Source organism: Herpailurus yagouaroundi, unplaced genomic scaffold (assembly GCF_014898765.1).
Source record: "Herpailurus yagouaroundi ecotype Mexico unplaced genomic scaffold, PumYag 193, whole genome shotgun sequence".
NCBI lineage: Eukaryota > Metazoa > Chordata > Mammalia > Carnivora > Felidae > Herpailurus > Herpailurus yagouaroundi.
Genome location: NW_024412424.1, coordinates 6,866,761 through 6,885,740, shown reverse-complemented (window position 1 = coordinate 6,885,740; position 18,980 = coordinate 6,866,761). Strand labels below are relative to the sequence as shown.

General features: G+C 42.3%; 1 protein-coding gene and 1 pseudogene across 1 annotated transcript in view; one reads left to right on the top strand and one right to left on the bottom strand.

Annotated features, from left to right (window-relative positions):
- Window positions 1-606: 606 nt before the first annotated feature.
- Window positions 607-18,980, top strand: part of PRKAR2A (protein kinase cAMP-dependent type II regulatory subunit alpha) — a 113,441-nt gene continuing 95,067 nt past the window's right edge. The window contains exon 1 of the mRNA XM_040445297.1: window positions 607-1,132. Within this exon, the coding sequence (XP_040301231.1) occupies window positions 880-1,132 (253 nt within the window). The 5' untranslated portion in view covers window positions 607-879. The remainder of the gene's footprint in view (window positions 1,133-18,980) is intronic.
- LOC121011307 (40S ribosomal protein S20-like) lies at window positions 9,939-10,259 on the bottom strand (annotated as a pseudogene).

Below are 18,980 nucleotides of genomic sequence, written 5' to 3'. Positions count from 1 at the left end.
CATAGAGGTTGTTCCTGCCCTGGGCCTTATTCCAGTTTCTCCAAGTTTGGCTTAGTGACTCTTCCAGGCTTATTTCTCTGCCTGTGGCTCCCAAATTACTGTATCACTGAAACTCCTACTATCTACAAGGCCTTCCCCGTTTGACATTTTGCAGATCTCTTGCCAGACTTCCGAGGGTCTTGTGGTCATGCCACCATTCCACCCAGTGACCAGGGTGGTCCTAACTTTTTACCAGGCCTCCGAGTCAGCTTGAATGTCACCTCCTAAAGTGGGCCCTCTTGCTCTCCACCACAGCTGGAACCACACTGAGGTTTTAATGTATGTGCCTGCGTCTGGCTCTCTGGCTGTAGGCTGTGTCCGTGGAGCCTACCAGGTGTTGGCAAACAGGAGGCTCTTAGCGAGTGTTGAAACAATACATGAAAGGTCTTAGGGACTAGGTGAAAAGCACTGACGACTCCCTTTGGCGGGTAGACCACTCATTACCGCGACTCGATCTCGACCTCGGACGGCTCTGGGCCAGCGTGCTGCCCAGCGGCGCACGCGCACTGAGGGCCGGCGGGCGGCGGGGGCGCGCACGCCCGCGGCCGCGTGCGTCACAACCCGGGCTCCTGCCCCGCCCGTCCCGCCTGCCCGCCTGTCGGTCCCCGAGGCGGCGGCGGCTGCCCAGTGACAGCGGCGGCGGCGCCAGGCCAGCCGTAGTAGCGTAGGGTCGTGCGGCCTGGAGACGCACACCCGGCAGAAGGGCGGCGCGAGGAAGGCCGGAGCCGGGTCGCGCGGGAGGAGACCTTGCGGGCACCAGGCGAGAGGCCGGCGTGAGGGAGCGCGGAGCTAGTGGCCGCCGGCGGCCCGGACCCGCCTGTCCTCGCGGCCGCCGCCGGCATGAGCCACATCCAGATCCCGCCGGGGCTCACGGAGCTGCTGCAGGGCTACACGGTGGAGGTGCTGCGGCAGCAGCCGCCCGACCTCGTCGACTTCGCGGTGGACTACTTCACCCGCCTGCGCGAGGCCCGCTTGCAAGCCGCCAGCCCGCCCGCTGCCCCTCCTTCCGGCTCCCAGGCTCTAGAGCCCGGCCCTGGCCTGGTCACCGACGCGAAGGCGGAGAGCGAGTCGGAGGACGACGAGGACTTGGATGGTAGGCGGCGGGCTGGGCCGACGTTCGCGGTGGGGGGACGGAGGGGGCGGTGCAGGGGTCTCCAGCGATCTAGAGGGGCCGCGGGGGCCGAGCACACTGGGCTGGGACCTTGGAGCTCTCCAGCAGAGTTTGCCCGGGTTTCCCGAGCCGCGGGCGTGAGCCCCGCGTGCTCCACTTCCCAGCTGCGCTCCACGGTCCTCTGAGCCCCGAGCGCACCGAGTGAGTTGTCAGATTCAGCCTGGGAGCAAATGTGCGCGCCTTCGGCCCGCGTGGTGGCGCGGAGCCCACGTCGGCCTCGCCTCTACTGGGGGACTCTTCGCCGGGTTTCGTGCCGAAGACAAGGACGCTCACATCCACCGACTCGCTCGTGTTCAATAACCGGGATGGTAACTTTGGAAATAATTCGTTTTGTGAAAAGTTATGGTGAAAACTAAGCATAGACAAAAGTAGACAGATAAAGGGTGAAATGAACCCCTGTATGCCACAATCCATATTCAACAGTTTAAATATCTGTCACAAACGTTTCATTTCTACTTTTTTTTTTTTTTTTTTTTCTTTGCTGAAGTATTTTCAAGCAAATACCAGTCGGGTCATTTCGCCTCTGCATAACTGGACATGCATTTCTTAAAATATTCTTAGTATTTCTTAAAATTTCTGAAAATATTTATTAAAATATATGTAGTATATATTTAAACTTGAGTAAAACGATTGGATCACATTTGGTGAGGGTAAACGATAATTATCTTGTTTAGCATATAGGGTGTAGGAAAAAAGACAACTCTTTTCTATATCTGGTTTAAGCAAGGCTGTCAAAAAGCAATTCCATTTTCCGTGGTTGCTTTAACCTAAGCTTGGTCAGTTTAACAGTAGAATAATCCTAGTTTTGAACCGCCAAAATTTAACAAAACAATGAAAACAGAGACCAAGCTAGAGACTTTAGTGTTATTAGAGCATACTGGAAAAAAACAAAACAAAACAAAACTAGTTCTGAGTTGAATCCACATTCAGGTCACACTAACAAGGAGTTAATTATCGGTCATTGCTGTTGGAGGTCGTAAGCTTCAGTGTTGTGGACAACTTCCCATAGTTTATTCACCATTAAGAGTAGAAATGGTTCTTCTGTGTTTCTTTGACATTGCATATTAAATTATGAGGTTTTTGCCTAAAGTCTTGAAATCAAGTTGTTATTTTCCAAATCTCCTGCACAGATTTGCTTTGTACAGAATTTGTACAGATTTGCTTTGCACAGAAGTGGTCAGACCTGTTTGATTTCAGATTCACTTTAAAATGGGGACAGTGACAATGATCTCCCAGGGATAAATGTGTCTTTAAAAGTTTTATTTCAGGAGTGTCTGCTATGTTTGTTTCATTGACACATATATAAATCACAAAGCTGTAACCTGCTTTGTGAAATTTTTATGTATACACGTTAGTATTTTAGAAATTAGTCCCAGATGAGTGAAACAGTTTACAAGTTTTGTGTTATCTTTGTCATCTTTGATATCTTTTTTAAAAATTGAGTTGACTTAAATCTTTGTGATTCTGTGCTTTATTTTACTAACATGTAAATATTTGTTATTTATATTTCTAAAGTGGCTGTGCTACGTATAATTATAGAAATCAACACAAGGTGAACTTTTATTTACAGATAATAGACTAAAAATACATTGCACACAATGAGATACCACTTCACACCCATGAGGATGGGTATTATGAAAAAAAATAGCAAGTGTTGATGAGAATGTAGAGAAGTGGGAGCCCTTGTTCATTACTGGTGGGAATGTAAAATGGTCTGGCTGTTGTGGAAAACAGTTTGGTGGTTCCTCAAAAAGTTAAACATAGAATTACCGTATGATCGAGCAATTTCACTGCTCTGTATATATTCCAGGAAATTGAAAGCAGGGAGCCAAACATATGGTTACATGCCAGTGTTCACTGCAGCATTATTCACAATATCCAAAAGGTAGAAACAACCCCTGTCCTATTAGAAGATGAATGGATAAGTAAATTGTGGTATATACATAGAATGAAATACTATTCATCCTTTAATAAGAATGAAATTCTGATACATGCTACAACATGGATGAACCTTGGAAACATTATGCTACTGCAATGTGCCAGACACAAAAAGACAAATATTTTATGATTCCACTTATATGAGGTACCTAAAATAGGTAAATTCAGAGAGATATAAAGTAGAATACAGGTTAACTGGCAGCTGGAGGTTGCTGGTAATGGGGTGTTATTGTTTAATGGGTGTTGAGTTTCTGTTCGGGATGATAAAGTTCTGAAATTGGATAGGGGTGATGGTTGCACAACACTGTGAATGTACTTAATGCTGTGAGTTGTACACTTAAATGTGTAAAATGGTAAATTTTATGCTATGTATATTTTACCACAATTTTTTAAATGTTTATTTTGAGAGAGAGTGAGCTAGCAGGGGAGGGGCAGAGAGAGAGAGGGAGAGAGAGAGAATCCTGAGCAGGCTCCGCACTGTCAGTGCAGAGCCCTACTTGGGGCTCTGTCTCACCAACTGTGAGCTCATGACTTGAACCAAAATCAAGAGCCAGATGCTTAACCGACTGAGCCACCCAGGTGCCCCTACCACAATTTTTAAAAAGACAAGAAAAGAAATACATATCCAGTGATTAGGAACATTAGGGCAATAAGCCTATAATACTTAAAATAAGAAATAGGATATGTAGTGTTAGATATGTATATAACAAAGAGATTTTGTTTAGTATGGCTAACCACCAATTCAGTTTATAAAATTATATGCTATTTGAAACACTCTTTTAATAACAGTTTTGATATCAAATAGCACATTAAGTATGAAGTATTATAATGAATATTTAACTCTTGGGAAAACCTGAAGAGTTCGGATTTATTTTTTAATTTTTTAAAAATTTATTTATTTTGAGAGAGAGAGAGAGCAAGCGCGTGCATGTGCGCGCCTGGGGGAGGGGCAGAGAAAGAAGGAGAGAGAATCCCCAGCAGGCTCCAGTGCTACCAGCGCAGAGCCTGATGTGGGGCCTGAACCCACAAAACTGTGAGATCATGACCTGAACAGAAACCAAGAGTTGGATGTTTAATCGACTGAGCCCACCAGGTGCCCCAAGAGTTTAGATTTATTAATATGTTTCTGTAACTGCATCCTCATGAGGACAATAATTGGTATCCAGACTTGGTTCACTTCTATAATTATCATAAAACATACACCTGTGGGTCTCCCAGCATATATATATACATATATATATATATATATATATATATATATATATATATATACATATATATATACACACACACATAAATATTATATTGTATTATATCATATTATATCATATTATATTAGTAGTATATTTATGTGTTATATATATATTTGGTAACAGCTTTGTGGAATATAATTCACATACTATACAATTCACCCATTTAAAGTGTATAGTTCAGTGGTTTTATTATATTCAGAGATATGTGCAACCATCACCACAGTTAGTTTTAGAACAGTTTTTGTCACCCCAAAAAGAACCCCATACACTTTAGCCATCAACTGCCAACACCTCCATTCCCCTCTCATCTGTTTTCTGTCTCTATAGATTTGCCTGTCCTGGACATTTCATATTAATGGAATCATGCAGTATATGGTCTTTTGCCATTCATATGAAATGTCCAGGATAGGCAAATCTATAGAGACAGAAAGCAGATGAGAGGGGAATGGAGGTGTTGGCAGTTGATGGCTAAAGTGTATGAGGTTCTTTTTGGGGTGACAAAAACTGTTCTAAGACTTCTTTCACATGGCATAATGTTTTTAAAGTTCATCAGTGTTGTTGCATAAATTAATGTGTCACTCCTTTTTATTACTGAATGTTCTATTGTATGGATATACCACATTATTTTATCCATCAGTTGATGGGCATTTAGGTTGTTTTCACTTTTTAGCTTTTATGAATAATGTTGCTATGAATATTTCATATGTACAAGTTTTCGTGTGGACGCATGTTTTTCTCTTTGAGATGTATACCTTGGAGTAGAATTGTTTGATCATACGGTAACTCTTTGTTTAACCTTTTGAGGAACTGCCAGATTGTTTTCCAAAGTGGCTGCACCATTTTACATTCTAACCAGCAGTGTATTAAGGGTTCTAATTCCTTCATGTCCTTGTTAACACTTATAGTCTTCTTTATAATTGAAAAAAATTTTTTGTGTGTTTATTTACTTTTCAGAGACAGAGTGTGAGCAGGGGAGGGTCAGAGAGAGAGGGAGACACAGAATCCAAAGCAGGCTTCAGGCTCTGAGCTGTCTGCACGGAGCCTGACATGGGGCTCGAACCCACGAACTGTGAGATCATGAGCTGAGCCGAAGTCAGACCTAACTGACTGAGCCACCCAGGTGCCCCTACAGTCTTCTTTATAACAGCCATCCACATGGATGGAAAGTAATACCTCATTGTAGTTTTGCTTTGCAGTTCCTTAAGTGATGTTGAGCGTCTTTTCAAATGGTTCTTGGTCATTTGTGTATCTTTTTTTTGAGAAATGTCTATTCAGGTCCTTTGTCCATTTTTTAATTGTTGTTTTTTTTTTAATTTTTGAGTTGTGAGAGGTCTTTATGTATTGTAAACAAGTCCTTTATCAGATGTATGACTTACAAATATTTTCTCTCATTTAGTGAGTTTTTTCAATTTTTGATATTGTTTTGAAGCAGAAAAGTTTTTTATTTATTTATTTATTTATTTATTTAAAATTTTTTTTTTAATTTTTTTTTTCAACGTTTATTTATTTTTGGGACAGAGAGAGACAGAGCATGAACGGGGAAGGGGAAGAGAGAGAGGGAGACACAGAATCGGAAGCAGGCTCCAGGCTCTGAGCCATCAGCCCAGAGCCTGACGCGGGGCTCGAACTCCCGGACCGCGAGATCATGACCTGGCTGAAGTCAGACGCTTAACCGACTGCGCCACCCAGGCGCCCCAGAAAAGTTTTTTATTTTGATGAAGTCTAATGTATCATTTTCTTTTTTGTTTGTGACTTAGGTGTCATATTTAAGAAACCATGACCAAAAGCAAGATCATGAAAATTAACCTCTGTTTTCTTTTAAGAGTTTTATAGTTTTAGCTCTTACATTTAGGTATTGGTACATTTTGAGTAATTTTTTGTGGGCAGTGTCAGGTACTTCGTTCTTTTGCATGTGGTTATCCAGGTGTTCCAACACCATTCATTAAAAGATGGTTTTTCCGGGGCGCCTGGGTGGCGCAGTCGGTTAAGCGTCCGACTTCAGCCAGGTCACGATCTCGCCCTCCGTGAGTTCGAGCCCCGCGTCGGGCTCTGGGCTGATGGCTCAGAGCCTGGAGCCTGTTTCCGATTCTGTGTCTCCCTCTCTCTCTGCCCCTCCCCCGTTCATGCTCTGTCTCTCTCTGTCCCAAAAATAAATAAATGTTGAAAAAAAAAATTAAAAAAAAAAAAGATGTTTTTTCCCCCATTTAATTGTCTTCATACTTTTGTTGAAAGTCAATTGACTGTGGTATGTCATTGTTTCTAACTCCATTCTGTTCTACTGATCTGTGTATCTGTCATATCCCACTACTACACTGATTGGTAAGATTTGTAGTAATTTTGGAATCAGCAAGTGTTAGTTCTCCAACTCTGCTCTTTTTCAAAATTGTTTTGGCTTTTGTAGTTCCTTGAATTTCTATATGAATTTAGAATTAGCCTGTCAATTTCTATAAGGAAAGCAACTGGGATTTTGATAGAGATTGCATTGAATTTGTAGATTAATTTGGAAAGTATTGCCATCTTAACATTATTAGGTCATCTAAATCTATGAATATGTGATGTCTTTCCATTTGTTTAGACCCTCTTTAATTTTTAAAGATAACAATGTTTTGTAGTTTTCAGAGTATAGGTTTTGCACTTTTGTTAAATTTATTCCTTAGTAATTCATTCCTTTTGATGTTATTGTAAATGGAATTGTTTTCTAAATTTCATTTTCACATTGCTCATTGCAAGTGTGTACAAATAGTTAATTTTTAAAAATAGTGACCTTGTTTCTTGCAACCTTGCTGGGCTTGTTTACTAGTTCTAGTAGTTTCTTTAGTGGATTTTTTAGGATTTTTCCCCAGCATTTTTACTGTACAGCATAGACCACATAACATAGGAGTTGGTCCAAACAACATTAGCAGAACTTTTTTGGAATTGCTTAATAATAATATTCCCGCAGTTCACATATCTGGATCTCTCAGCAGGATTTTGACACTGTTGAACCACCCTCTCTTGAAATTCTCTTCCTCTTGGCAGCTGTGTCTTCATTCACCCGGCTCTCCGTCTACCACTTGGCCTCTCTGCCCTCTAAATGATGGCTTATGATCTCCAGAATTTAGTTTGTTAACTTTTTTGCCTCAGTGAACAATTCTTTTCCTGAACATTTTTACTGCCTTGAACCTGGATCTTCAAAATCAAAACTTTTCTGCTCATACACATACCTATTTATGCTTTTTTTTTTTGAGGGGGGGTGGAGGGTGGAAGGTGAGGGGGGGAGGGGACAGGGACAGAGAGAGGGACAACATGGAATCCAAAGCACACTCCAGGCTCTGAACTGTAAGCACAGAGCCTGATGAGGGGCCCAAACTCCCAAACCATGAGATCATGACCTGAGCCAAAGTAGGACACCTAACTGACTGAGCCACCTAGGCACCCCTTTCTTGTCTTATTCTTTATTTTTAATAGAAAAGGTTATAGGCGTTTAAAAATTTCTCTACTGTGTTGTCATAATGAATTTTTTTATTGTGATAGACTATACATAAAATTTATTATTTTACCATTTTAAAGTATAAAATTCAGGGGCATTGAATACATTCATTATTTTGTGCAACCAACACCACTATTTTGTTCTTCTTTTTTTTTTTTTTTTAATTTTTTTTTTCATCGTTTTTTTATTTATTTTTGGGACAGAGAGAGACAGAGCATGAACAGGGAAGGGGCAGAGAGAGAGGGAGACACAGAATCGGAAACAGGCTCCAGGCTCCGAGCCATCAGCCCAGAGCCTGACGCGGGGCTCGAACTCACGGACCGCGAGATCATGACCTGGCTGAAGTCGGACGCTTAACCGACTGCGCCACCCAGGCGCCCCTTGTTCTTCTTTTTAAAGGTTGTTTTTGACGAGGCTTCTGGGTGGCTCAGTTGGTTAAGCTAAATCCGACTTTGGCTCATGTCATGATCTCATGGTCCGTGAGTTCGAGTCCCATGTCAGGCTCTGTGCTGACAGCTCACAGCCTGGAGCCTGCTTCAGATTCTGTGTCTCCCTCGCTCTCTGACCCTCCCCTGCTCATGCTCTGTCTCCCTCTTTCTCTCAAAAAATAAATAAACATTAAAAAATAATAATAAGTAAAAGTGTTTTGGGGGAGCACCTGGGTGGCTCAGTTGGTGCCAACTCTTGATGTTAGCTCAGGTGTTGGTCTCCGAGTTGTGAGTTAAAGTCTCATGTTGGGCTCCATGGTGGGTGGGAACCTACTTAAAAGAAAAAAAAAAAAAGATTATTTTAGGTTTTTGAGGCTCCTGGCAATTCAATATGAATTTTGTGATCAGTTTTTCCATTTCTGCCAAAAAGCCTGTTTTCTGGGGCACCTGGTGGCTAAGTTCAGTTAAGCATCTGGCTCTTGATTTTAGCTCAGGTTATGATCCCAAGGTCATGGGATTGAGCCCTATGTTGGATTCCATGCTGAGCATGGAGCCTACTTGGGATTCTCTGTCTCCCTCTCTCTCTCTCTCTGCCCCTCCCCACCCCCTTTTGCAAAATAAATAAACGTTTTTTAAAAAGAGGCCTGTTTTTTTTATTTAATCATCAGAATGTTGATTGTTAGTATATACAGCTACAGCTGTTTTTTTTGTGTGTTGTCTTGTACCCTGAAACCTGTGGATTTTTTAGAGTTTTCTGTATGTAAGGTCATGTAATCTGTGAATAGTTTTGTTTGTTCCCTTTCATTTTGATTGCCTTTTATTTATTTTTCTTGCCTAATTGCTCTGGCTAGGACTTTCAGTACTATGCTGAATAGACGTGAATCGACAAGGCATCCTTGTCTTCTTCCTGATCTAGCGGGAAATTTTTCAGTCTTTTACCATTGAGTAAGATGTTAGTTGTGTTTTTTTGTTTGTTTGTTTTTGTTTTTAATAAATGCTGTTCACCATGTTGAGGAAATTCCCTTTAATTCCTGGTTGTTGAGTGATTTTATCATGAAAGGGTATTGAATTTTGTTAGATGTTTTTTGTGCTTCAGTTGAGATGATGTAGCTTTTTCCTTTCATCTTTTAATGTTGTATACTACACTGATTGATTTTTGTATGTTGAACCACCCTTGCATTTTTGGGATAAATCCCACTGGGTCACATTTTAAGGTATAATCCTTTTGATATACTGCTGGATGTAGTTTGCTGGTATTTTGTTGTCATAATGATTTCTTGCTGCATTTTGTAAATTAAGTGAATATATTATACTCTACTTAATTATTCTCCTTTTAGGTTGCCTCCAGATGTTTGCTTGCATGAACTTTTTTTTTTTTTTTTTCAACGTTTATTTATTTTTGGGACAGAGAGAGACAGAGCATGAACGGGGGAGGGGCAGAGAGAGAGGGAGACACAGAATCGGAAACAGGCTCCAGGCTCTGAGCCATCAGCCCAGAGCCCGACGCGGGGCTTGAACTCGCGGACCGCGAGATCGTGACCTGGCTGAAGTCAGACGCTTAACCGACTGCGCCACCCAGGCGCCCCTTGCATGAACTTTTTTATGTATATGGATTTTGATAATTTATTAAAGTAATTAATTTAAGCATTGGCATTGATGACTTCATCCTCAGTTCCTGGCTCAGATGGAAGTAATCTGTTTAACAATCTCAGAAGGACTGTGCAGGTCAGTGAGATGCTTGTGGATCCTCATCTGAAAAAGATCCCAAGTCTTACTGCCATCACCACAAGGAGTTTTCTAAGTAGTGATTCTCAGAGTCTTGTTAGGCATCTGAACTGTTGCATCCATTTTGAGGTTCTTTTCTTTTGCTTCAAGTCAGCACATAACCTTCTCAGAGGTTTTACATTGTGGCTGGTTAGGGTAACTGTAGTTTGGTGAATCACTACCTCTGGTTCCCGGGGTGATTATTCTGTTATATTTAAGAGCCAGGGCTGCAGCTCAGCTTCCTGACAGAATTGTTCCTCTGGGAGAGCCAACAGCAGTGAGTCAAGAGCAGGAGCCAGCACCCCAAGCTCCACTGCAGCTGTGACCATGTCTTCCTCAAAGATTGCATAAGCCTTTTTAAAATTTTTGGCTTATTCCCCTAGAATAGATTGATAGAAATATAATTATTAGGTCAAAATGTACTTTTTTTTGGTCACTTAATAAGTATAGTCATATGCTTTTCAGAAGGATTGTTCCAATCAGTATACACAGTCATCAGCAACCTATGTGAATACCAAATTTGCTGTGCCATTGATAGCACAAGGTATTAAAATTCTTTAAAAAGTACTAATTTGGGGGCGCCTGGGTGGCTCAGTCGGTTAAGCGTCCGACTTCGGCTCGGGTCATGATCTCGCGGTCCGTGAGTTCGAGCCCCGCGTCGGGCTCTGTGCTGACAGCTCAGAGCCTGGAGCCTGTTTCAGATTCTGTGTCTCCCTCTCTCTGACCCTCCCCCATTCATGCTCTGTCTCTCTCTGTCTCAAAAATAAATAAACATAAAAAAAAAAAAAGTACTAATTTGGAGAAATTTTTTCTCAATGTTTTAATTTCAGTTTTACTCATTGTAGGAAGGTTGAATGTTCATCTTCATCTAATGTTTGCTCATGTTTCATGTAGGGCTGTATACTTCAGATACTTACTTTAACTGAATTGGTAAGAATTACTCCTTGCTTTTGTTTTAGTTTTTTTTTCAGTAATCTCTACCCCCACTGTGGAGCTCAAACTCAGGACCCCAAGATCAAGGGTCACACGCTCTACTGACTGAGCCAGCCAGGTGCCCTGACTCATAGCTTTTGGAAGGTGAGAGAGAGAGGAGAGTCAAGATTTACTCCTCCTCACACCATATCTGGGGTGAACCTGGTATTACTTTGGAATACCAGAGGGATGGTGCTGTTAATAAAGATACTAGATAAAGAAAAGCTGTTGTTTCTGTTCTTATAGCCCTTCTGACACTACCTGGAGTTAGTGCAGACCTCACAAGTTAAAGGCTCAGTTCCACAAGATGCCCCCATACTTCAGATGCTAATCACAAGTCCTGGCCTCCTATACTTCTAACAGACCATCTATAAATTTGGGGGTTTCCATGACCCCCTCCTGGAGTTTGATAATTTGCTAGAATGGCTCACACAACTTAGGAAAATGCTTTACTTACTGTTACCAGTTTATTAGAAAGAATACAAGTCAGGAACAACCAAATGGAAGAGATACATAAGGCAAGGTATATGGGAAGGGGCACAGAGCTTCTGTGCCCTCTCTGAGCATACTACCCTTCCAGCACCTCAGTGTGTTCAACCTGGAAGCTCTGAACCCATTTATTTAGGTTTTCTGGAAGTTCTGTTATGTAGGCATGGTTGATTAAATCGTTGGTCATTGGTGATGAGCTCAATTCAAAGCCCTTCTCCCCTCCCTCTTGGTCTAGGGACTGAAAGTTCCAATCACCTGGTTGGTTCCTCTAGTAACTAGTCATCTCATTAGCATAAGCTTAGGTGTGGTTGAAAGGGCCTTATTATGAATAACCAAAGACATTCCTCTCAATCAGGAAATTCCAAGGGTTTTAGGGGCTCTGTGCAAGGAACCAGGGCCAAAGACCAAGTAAATATTATTATATCACAGTATCACACTGGGAAATTTCAAAATTAATCTTTCTCCCTCCCCTCTTCTCTCTCCTCTCCTCTTCCTTCCTTTCCTCTCAAGGGGAAGACAGAGTTGGACCTACTGCATGAATTTGAAAGGCTTGCGGGATGGCCTGGTAGAAATAGCCAGCAGGCCTGAGTTCCTGGGTGGCTCAGTCAGTTGAGCATCGACTCTTGATCTTGGCTCAGATCATGATCTTCAGTTTGTGAGTTGGAGCGCCCATCAGGCTCTTCATTGACAGTGTGGAGCCTGCTTGGAATTCTCTCCCTCTCTCTCTGCCCCTGCCCCACTCGTGCTCTCTCTTAAAATAAATGAATAAACTTAAAAAAAAAAAAGAAAGAAAAGAAATAGCCAGTAGGATGGTAATCACAGGCCTGGAACTGGAAGACAGGTCAAGGCTACGTGAGAGGTGTGAGGAGCCATCAGTGTGATATGGGAGTGGATGAGGCTGTCCTATCCAGTTTGAAGAGAATAAGGCTGTGACAGTGATGAAGTTTTGGAGGTGATGATGGGGTTCATGGGGTCTGGAGCAGACTGCCAAGAAAGAATTTTTGAAGACGTCTTTGGTGCAAAAAGGTAATCTTATTAAAGCATGGGGACAGGACCATGGGCAGAAAGAGCTGCACTGTAAGTGGGGGGTGGTGGTGACTGTTTTATGGAGTCTGGGGAGATTAAGTCAAGAGGGAGTTTCCAAAGAGACTTTCACATGCTAAAAACTTAATGGAGGCTCAGCTATTGTCAAGTTAAGGTTGTTTTTCCCTCTAGCAAAGCATTAACATTAAGACAGTAGGGAGTTCCTGGACTTTAGGCTGTTGATGGGATTGCCTTTTTTGGGTAAACTGGTGGAGTCCCTTATCAGTTTAACCATTTGTTTTTTGTCCTTTCTTGTTTTGGGGTAGCCGGGAGTGTCCAAAGTATAGGACACCTGTCCCACTGGGAGGGGGGATGGTGCTAGCTTGTGTTTTGCCCTCAGCCTGCCTCATCAACATGCTCCCTCAGCCACACTGATCCTGGGACCTCTGACAGACATTCTGGTTTTTTGTTTTTTGAGAGAGAGGGCACAAGTGAGAGAGGGAGAGAAGGAGAATCCCACCAGGGGCAGAGAGGGAGAGAGAGAGAGAAGCAGGGCTCACCTGGGGCTCATGTTTTGTGCTCATCACCCGAAGTGGGGCTGTGCTCATCCAAAGTGGGGCTCATGTTCACCCGATGTGGGACTCGTGGCCTAAGCCAAAGTTGATGCTTAGTGACTGAGCCACTCAGGGACCCCTAACATTCTGCGTTTAAAAAGTATGGGTAAATGCCAAGATTTAAGACAAGATTTAGGGTGAGAATGAGACCCTCATGTGGATGTAGTTTCTCCACATCCTCTTGTCTTATTTTTTTATTTATTTGCTTGCTTGTTTATTTGTTTATAAGTTTTTAAATGTTTATTTTTGAAAGAGAGAGAGAGAGAGAGAGAGAGAGAGAGAGAGAGAGAGAGAGAATGAGCACGAGCGGGGGAGGGGCAGAGAGAAAGGGAGACACAGAATCCAAAGCAGGCTCCAGGCTCTGAGCTGTCAGCACAGAACCTGATGCAGGGCTGGAACTCACAAACTGAGCCACCCAGGGGCCCCATTATTGTCTTTTTAAACAAATAATTTGAGGGGCTCCTGGGTGGCTCAGTGGGTTGAGTATCCGACTTTGGCTCAGGTCATGACCTCATGGTTCGTGAGTTCAAGCCTCGCGTGGGGCTCTGCGCTGACAGCTCAAGGCCTGGAGCCTGCTTCTGATTCTGTGTCTCCCTCCCCTCAGCTGCTCCCCTGCTCGCACCCTGTCTCTCTCTCAAAATAAATAAAGATTAAAAAAATAATTAAAATAATTTGAGTGAAATTCATGTAACATAAAATTCATCATTTATTTATTTTTTAAATATTTATTTAGTTTTGGGGGAGCGCAAGCAGGGAGGGGCAGAGAGAGGGGGACAGAGGATCCAAAGTGGGCTCTGTGCTGACAGGCGAACAGCAGTGAGCCTGATATGGGGCTTGAACTCAGAACCGCAAGATCATGACCTGAGCCAAAGTCAAGACACTCAACTGACTGAGTCATCCAGGTGGCCCCCTTATTTATTTATTTTTAAATGTTTATTCTGAAAGAGAGAGAGAATGAGTAGGAGAGGGGCAGAGAAGGAGAGAGAGAGAGAATCCCAAGTAGGCTCTGAGCTGTCAGCACAGAGCCCAATGCGGGGCTCACTCTCACGAGCTAGGAGATTATGACCTGAGCTGAAATCAAGAGCCAGATGATTAACCACCTGAGCCACCCAAATGCCCCAAAGTTCATCAATTTACAGTGAACAATTCATTAGCATTTAATACACTTAACTATATTGTATAATAACCACCTCTGTCTTGTTCTGAAACATTTCTGTCACTCCCAAGTAAGTGATAATCCTCCATTAAACAGTTTGTACCCATTTCCTCCTGCCTCCTCCCACCCCTGACAGCCACCAGTCTGCATTCTGTTTCTGTAGGTTTGCCTGTTTTGGACATTTCATATAAATGGAGTCATACAATATGTGATCTTTTATGTCTGCCCCTTCCTCTTGGCATTGTGTTTTCAAGGTTCATCTGTATTGTAGCATGTATCAATCAATACTTCATTCTTTTTTATTGCTGAATAGTATTCCATTATGTGTATGTACTGTAATTCGTTTATCTGTTAATTGGTTGATGGACATTTGGGCATTTTCTACCATTTGGCTATTGTGAATAGTGCTGCTATTGCATACCTGTGCATTTCCTTGTTTGAGTACCTGTTTTTAGTTCTTTTGGGTATATACCCATGAGTAGAATTGTGGGCTCATATAACAATCTGTGTTTAGCTTTTGGAGGAGATGCCAAACTCTCTTCTACAGTGGCTTAACCATTTTACCTTCTTGCCAGTGTACTTGGATTTCAATTTCTCCATGTCATTGCCACACTTGTCTTTTTGATTATTGTCATCCTAGTGGGTGTGAAATGTATCTTATGGTTTTCATTTGCATTTCCCTAATGACTAAAAATGTTGAACATCTTTTATGTGCTTGTCCATTTGTATATTTTCTTTGGAAAAATGTCTATTCAGCTCCTTTGTCCGTTTTTAAATTGGGTTGTCTTTGTTGTTGAGATGTACGAGTTTTTTACATATTTCAGATACCAGTGTCTTACCCAATATGTAATTTGCAAATGTTTTCCCCTATTTTGTGAGTTGTCTTTTTACATTCTTGAAGAACACAAGTTTTAAATTCTGATAAAGTTCAATTTGTCTATTTTTTTTCTTTTGTTGCTATGCTTTGAGTGTCATACCCCGTCTGCTTTTTATGGATCCCTACCCCAAAAGAGCACCTTGTCCTCTCTAGTCCATTTTCCAGCTAGTAGCCAGAGATACTTTTTTTAATGGAGATCAGATCATATCATTCTTCAGTTTAAATCCCCTCATTGCAAATGGAATGAAATCTACATATCTTCCCTGGTCTACACAATCCTGCAGGATTTTGTCCCAGTCTTTCTCTCTACCTTTTTTCTCTAGCCCTACCCATCCTTGCTTGCTAAGCTTATTTCTACATTTGCCTCACTCTCCCTAATTACTGTATGATTGCTGTGGGTCCTTCCTGAATCTTTCTTTCCTGGCTCTGACAAGCTGGCTCCTCTTCTCTTAGGATTCAGCTTCAGAGAGGCTTTTCAAATTGTCCTGCTTAGAGTGGGTCCTTTTGTTGTTGAGATTAATAGCACCCCAGGTAGTTACATTAGAACTCTAGTAATGATCTAGAATTCTCCTTTGCTTTTTGTTGTTTCTCTATCATTAGAACAGAAGCTCCTTGAGGATGGGAAGCTGTCTTATTCTTTGTCTCCAGTGCTTAGCTTACACTTGGTCCATAATGGATACTTAATGAGTGAGTTTTTGACAGCTGATTTTGGAGACTGGCATCACAGAGTACACTGGGGGAGCACAGATACGGGAGGAGCGGAAGGGACTGGTCAGTCAGTGGTGTTGGAAGCAATGGAGAGGTCAGCAGAGGTAAGGCTGGTGTTGAAGTGGTTGCACTCAGCTGTAATTCTCAGGGTGTTACGTGCTGGTCACAGCCTGTGCTGTGGTTGGACTGGCCCTTGTGCTTATTATAATTGCAAGACACCCTTCAGCAATAACCATCAGGAAACTTTGAAGAAATAAAGGTTTATTATTTACAGGATGTGGAAATTACACAGCACACGTGGAGCCACACAGCGAGGACGTTGAGGGTGGTTAGCCGGGGAGGGGTGGGGGGAGAGTGCACATGCCTGGGAGTGAGAGCAGGAGCACACACAGGCCCAGGATTCTGCTTTTATTGGGAGTTGAGGGTAGGGGCCTAGGGTTTTCCAGCTCACTATTGGGGAATTTAAAACATAGAAGGAGAAAAAACAAGTGTTCCAAATCATTTATCAGAATCAACCAAGATCTCTAAAACAAAGGAGCCTCAGTGAGGGAAGGCAGCCTGGCTTTTTATCTAATTAAGTGGCTGGCAATGTGTTTATTCAAGATAGCCCTCTTGAAGTAGATGCCTCTTTGAAGTGAATGCCTAATCAGTGTTTAAGTCAGTCGCTTGCGTTACAAAAAAGAACAAAAAAACTGCATACACTGCACAGGGGTAGAGGCTCCAAGTGGAGTTGTGGTGGAAGAGGTCTGGTGGCAGCAACACTGGGAGTGTGTGTGACAGCAGATGGCTGCAGAAGATGCACATAAGGAATGGGGAGTCCATTTTGAAGAAGTGAAGAAAGAACCAGTGATAGCTTGAAAGAGAGGTGGGTGTGAAGGAAGGTTTTTGTTATTGGTAAGACATAGTCCCCCCTAGCATGTTCCTGTCAGAGGGAAGGAGCCAGTGAAGGCAGCTGATGCAAGAAGGCCTTAAGGCTGGGTGGGTGAGAACAGAAACTGGGGACATCTATTCAGAGAGTGGAAAGGAATGTTATTTGCCTTTATTTAATTTAAAAGATAATTTAAGGGGCGCCTGGGTGGCGCAGTCGGTTGGGCGTCCGACTTCAGCCAGGTCACGATCTCGCGGTCCGTGAGTTCGAGCCCCGCGTCAGGGCTCTGGGCTGATGGCTCGGAGCCTGGAGCCTGTTTCCGATTCTGTGTCTCCCTCTCTCTCTGCCCCTCCCCCGTTCATGCTCTGTCTCTCTCTGTCCCAAAAATGAATAAACGTTGAAAAAAAAATAATAAAAGATAATTTAAGATTTTACTTAAAGACCTTGTCTTTTACTAGTTGAATCTCATAGAGGTGAATGTTTAAGAAGGGAAAATTATCTCTTGAAACGTGTTATTGATTTTTCTAAGCTTATCTGTCTGTTGGCTATTTTTAATACCATGGATCCATGAAAGAGAAATAAATGCATTTAAAAAAAATGTTTATATATTTTGAGAGAGCTTGTTCCGCTCGTGCACGAGAATGAGCAGGGGAGGGGCAGAGAGAAAGAGAGGTAGAAGGATCCCAAGCAGGTGCTGCACTTCCAGCACAGAGCCTGATGTGGGGCTCAAACTCACGAACCGTGGGATCATGACCTGAGCCAAAATCAAGAGCTGGACGCTTAACTGACCGAGGTCAGTTAACTACCCAGGTGCTTCTGCATTTTTTTTTTTTTTAAAGATTGCTATAATGCAGACTTTATTTGGGGGAAGGTTCTTTTTAAAAAATAACAACTTCTTCATACAAAATCTTTTAACTAGAAATTAATGAAAAGACAGCTTATTGGAACTTAGTTCTTTTTATTTTTTTAATAAAATTAAAAAAAAATTAATGTTTATTTACTCTTTGAAAGAGAGACAGAGTGCCAGCAGGAGAGAGGCAGACAGACATAGAATCCGAAGCAGGCTCCAGGCTCTGAGATGTCAGCACAGAGCCCAACGTGGGGCTCGAACTCACGAACCATGAGATCATGACCTGAGCCCAAGTCAGACACTTAACTGACTGAGCCACCCAGGTGCCCTTATAAATTAAAAAAAAATATATTTTTTTAATGTTTATTTATTTTGAGGGAGAGAGAGACAGAGTGCGAGCAGGGGAGGGGCAGAGAGAGAGGGAGAGAGGGAGAATCCAAAGCAGGCTCCAGCCTCTGAGCCGTCAGCACAGAGCCTGTTGTGTGGCTGGAACCCACAAGCCGTAAGATCATGACTTGAGTCGAAGTTGGACGCTTAACCAACTGAACCACCTAGGTGCCCTTTGAACTTCTTTCAAGTCTCACAACTTTTCACTATCTGATGAGAAATGATGAGCTATTGGGAATTTTCCATATGTTGCTCTTATAAACTTCTTACTGTGTTAAAAAATGAAAGAAACTAAAAGGTCACTATTATAATGAAAATACTTAGGAAGCAATTATGATAATGAGGAAATCACTAACTAACTTTCACATTGTGGTTTCTGGAAATAGCCAGATATTTTATTTTTTTTTATAATTTTTTTTTTCAACATTTATTTATTTTTGGGACAGAGAGAGACAGAGCATGAACGGGGGAGGGGCAGAGAGAGAGGGAGACACAGAATCGGAAACAGGCTCCAGGCTCCGAGCCATCAGCCCAGAGCCCGACGTGGGGCTCGAACTCACAGACAGCGAGATCGTGACCTGGCTGAAGTCGGAAGCTTAACCGACTGCGCCACCCAGGCGCCCCTAGCCAGATATTTTAAATCCGCAGTGAGGTGATTGAATTATCCTTGGATTAGTTTTTTTTAATGGAGATACTTGAGAATACTGAATTTTAAGTGTTTTTTTTTTTAAGCCCTGCTTCTAATACTTACTGTTAAAATATTCTCAGTTTTAGAAAAAGAATGATGTCCCTCAGTGATCTGCTCACACACTGTTTTTATTATAGAAAAGAACAGAATAGTTTCCAGTTAGAGAAGTGAGCTACACAGTACTATGAATCACACACTGCTCCTCTGCCTAGTTTTCCTCTTTGAGAGATACGTTAAGTCCTGTTTTTTTTTTTTTTTTTTTTTTTCAACGTTTATTTATTTTTGG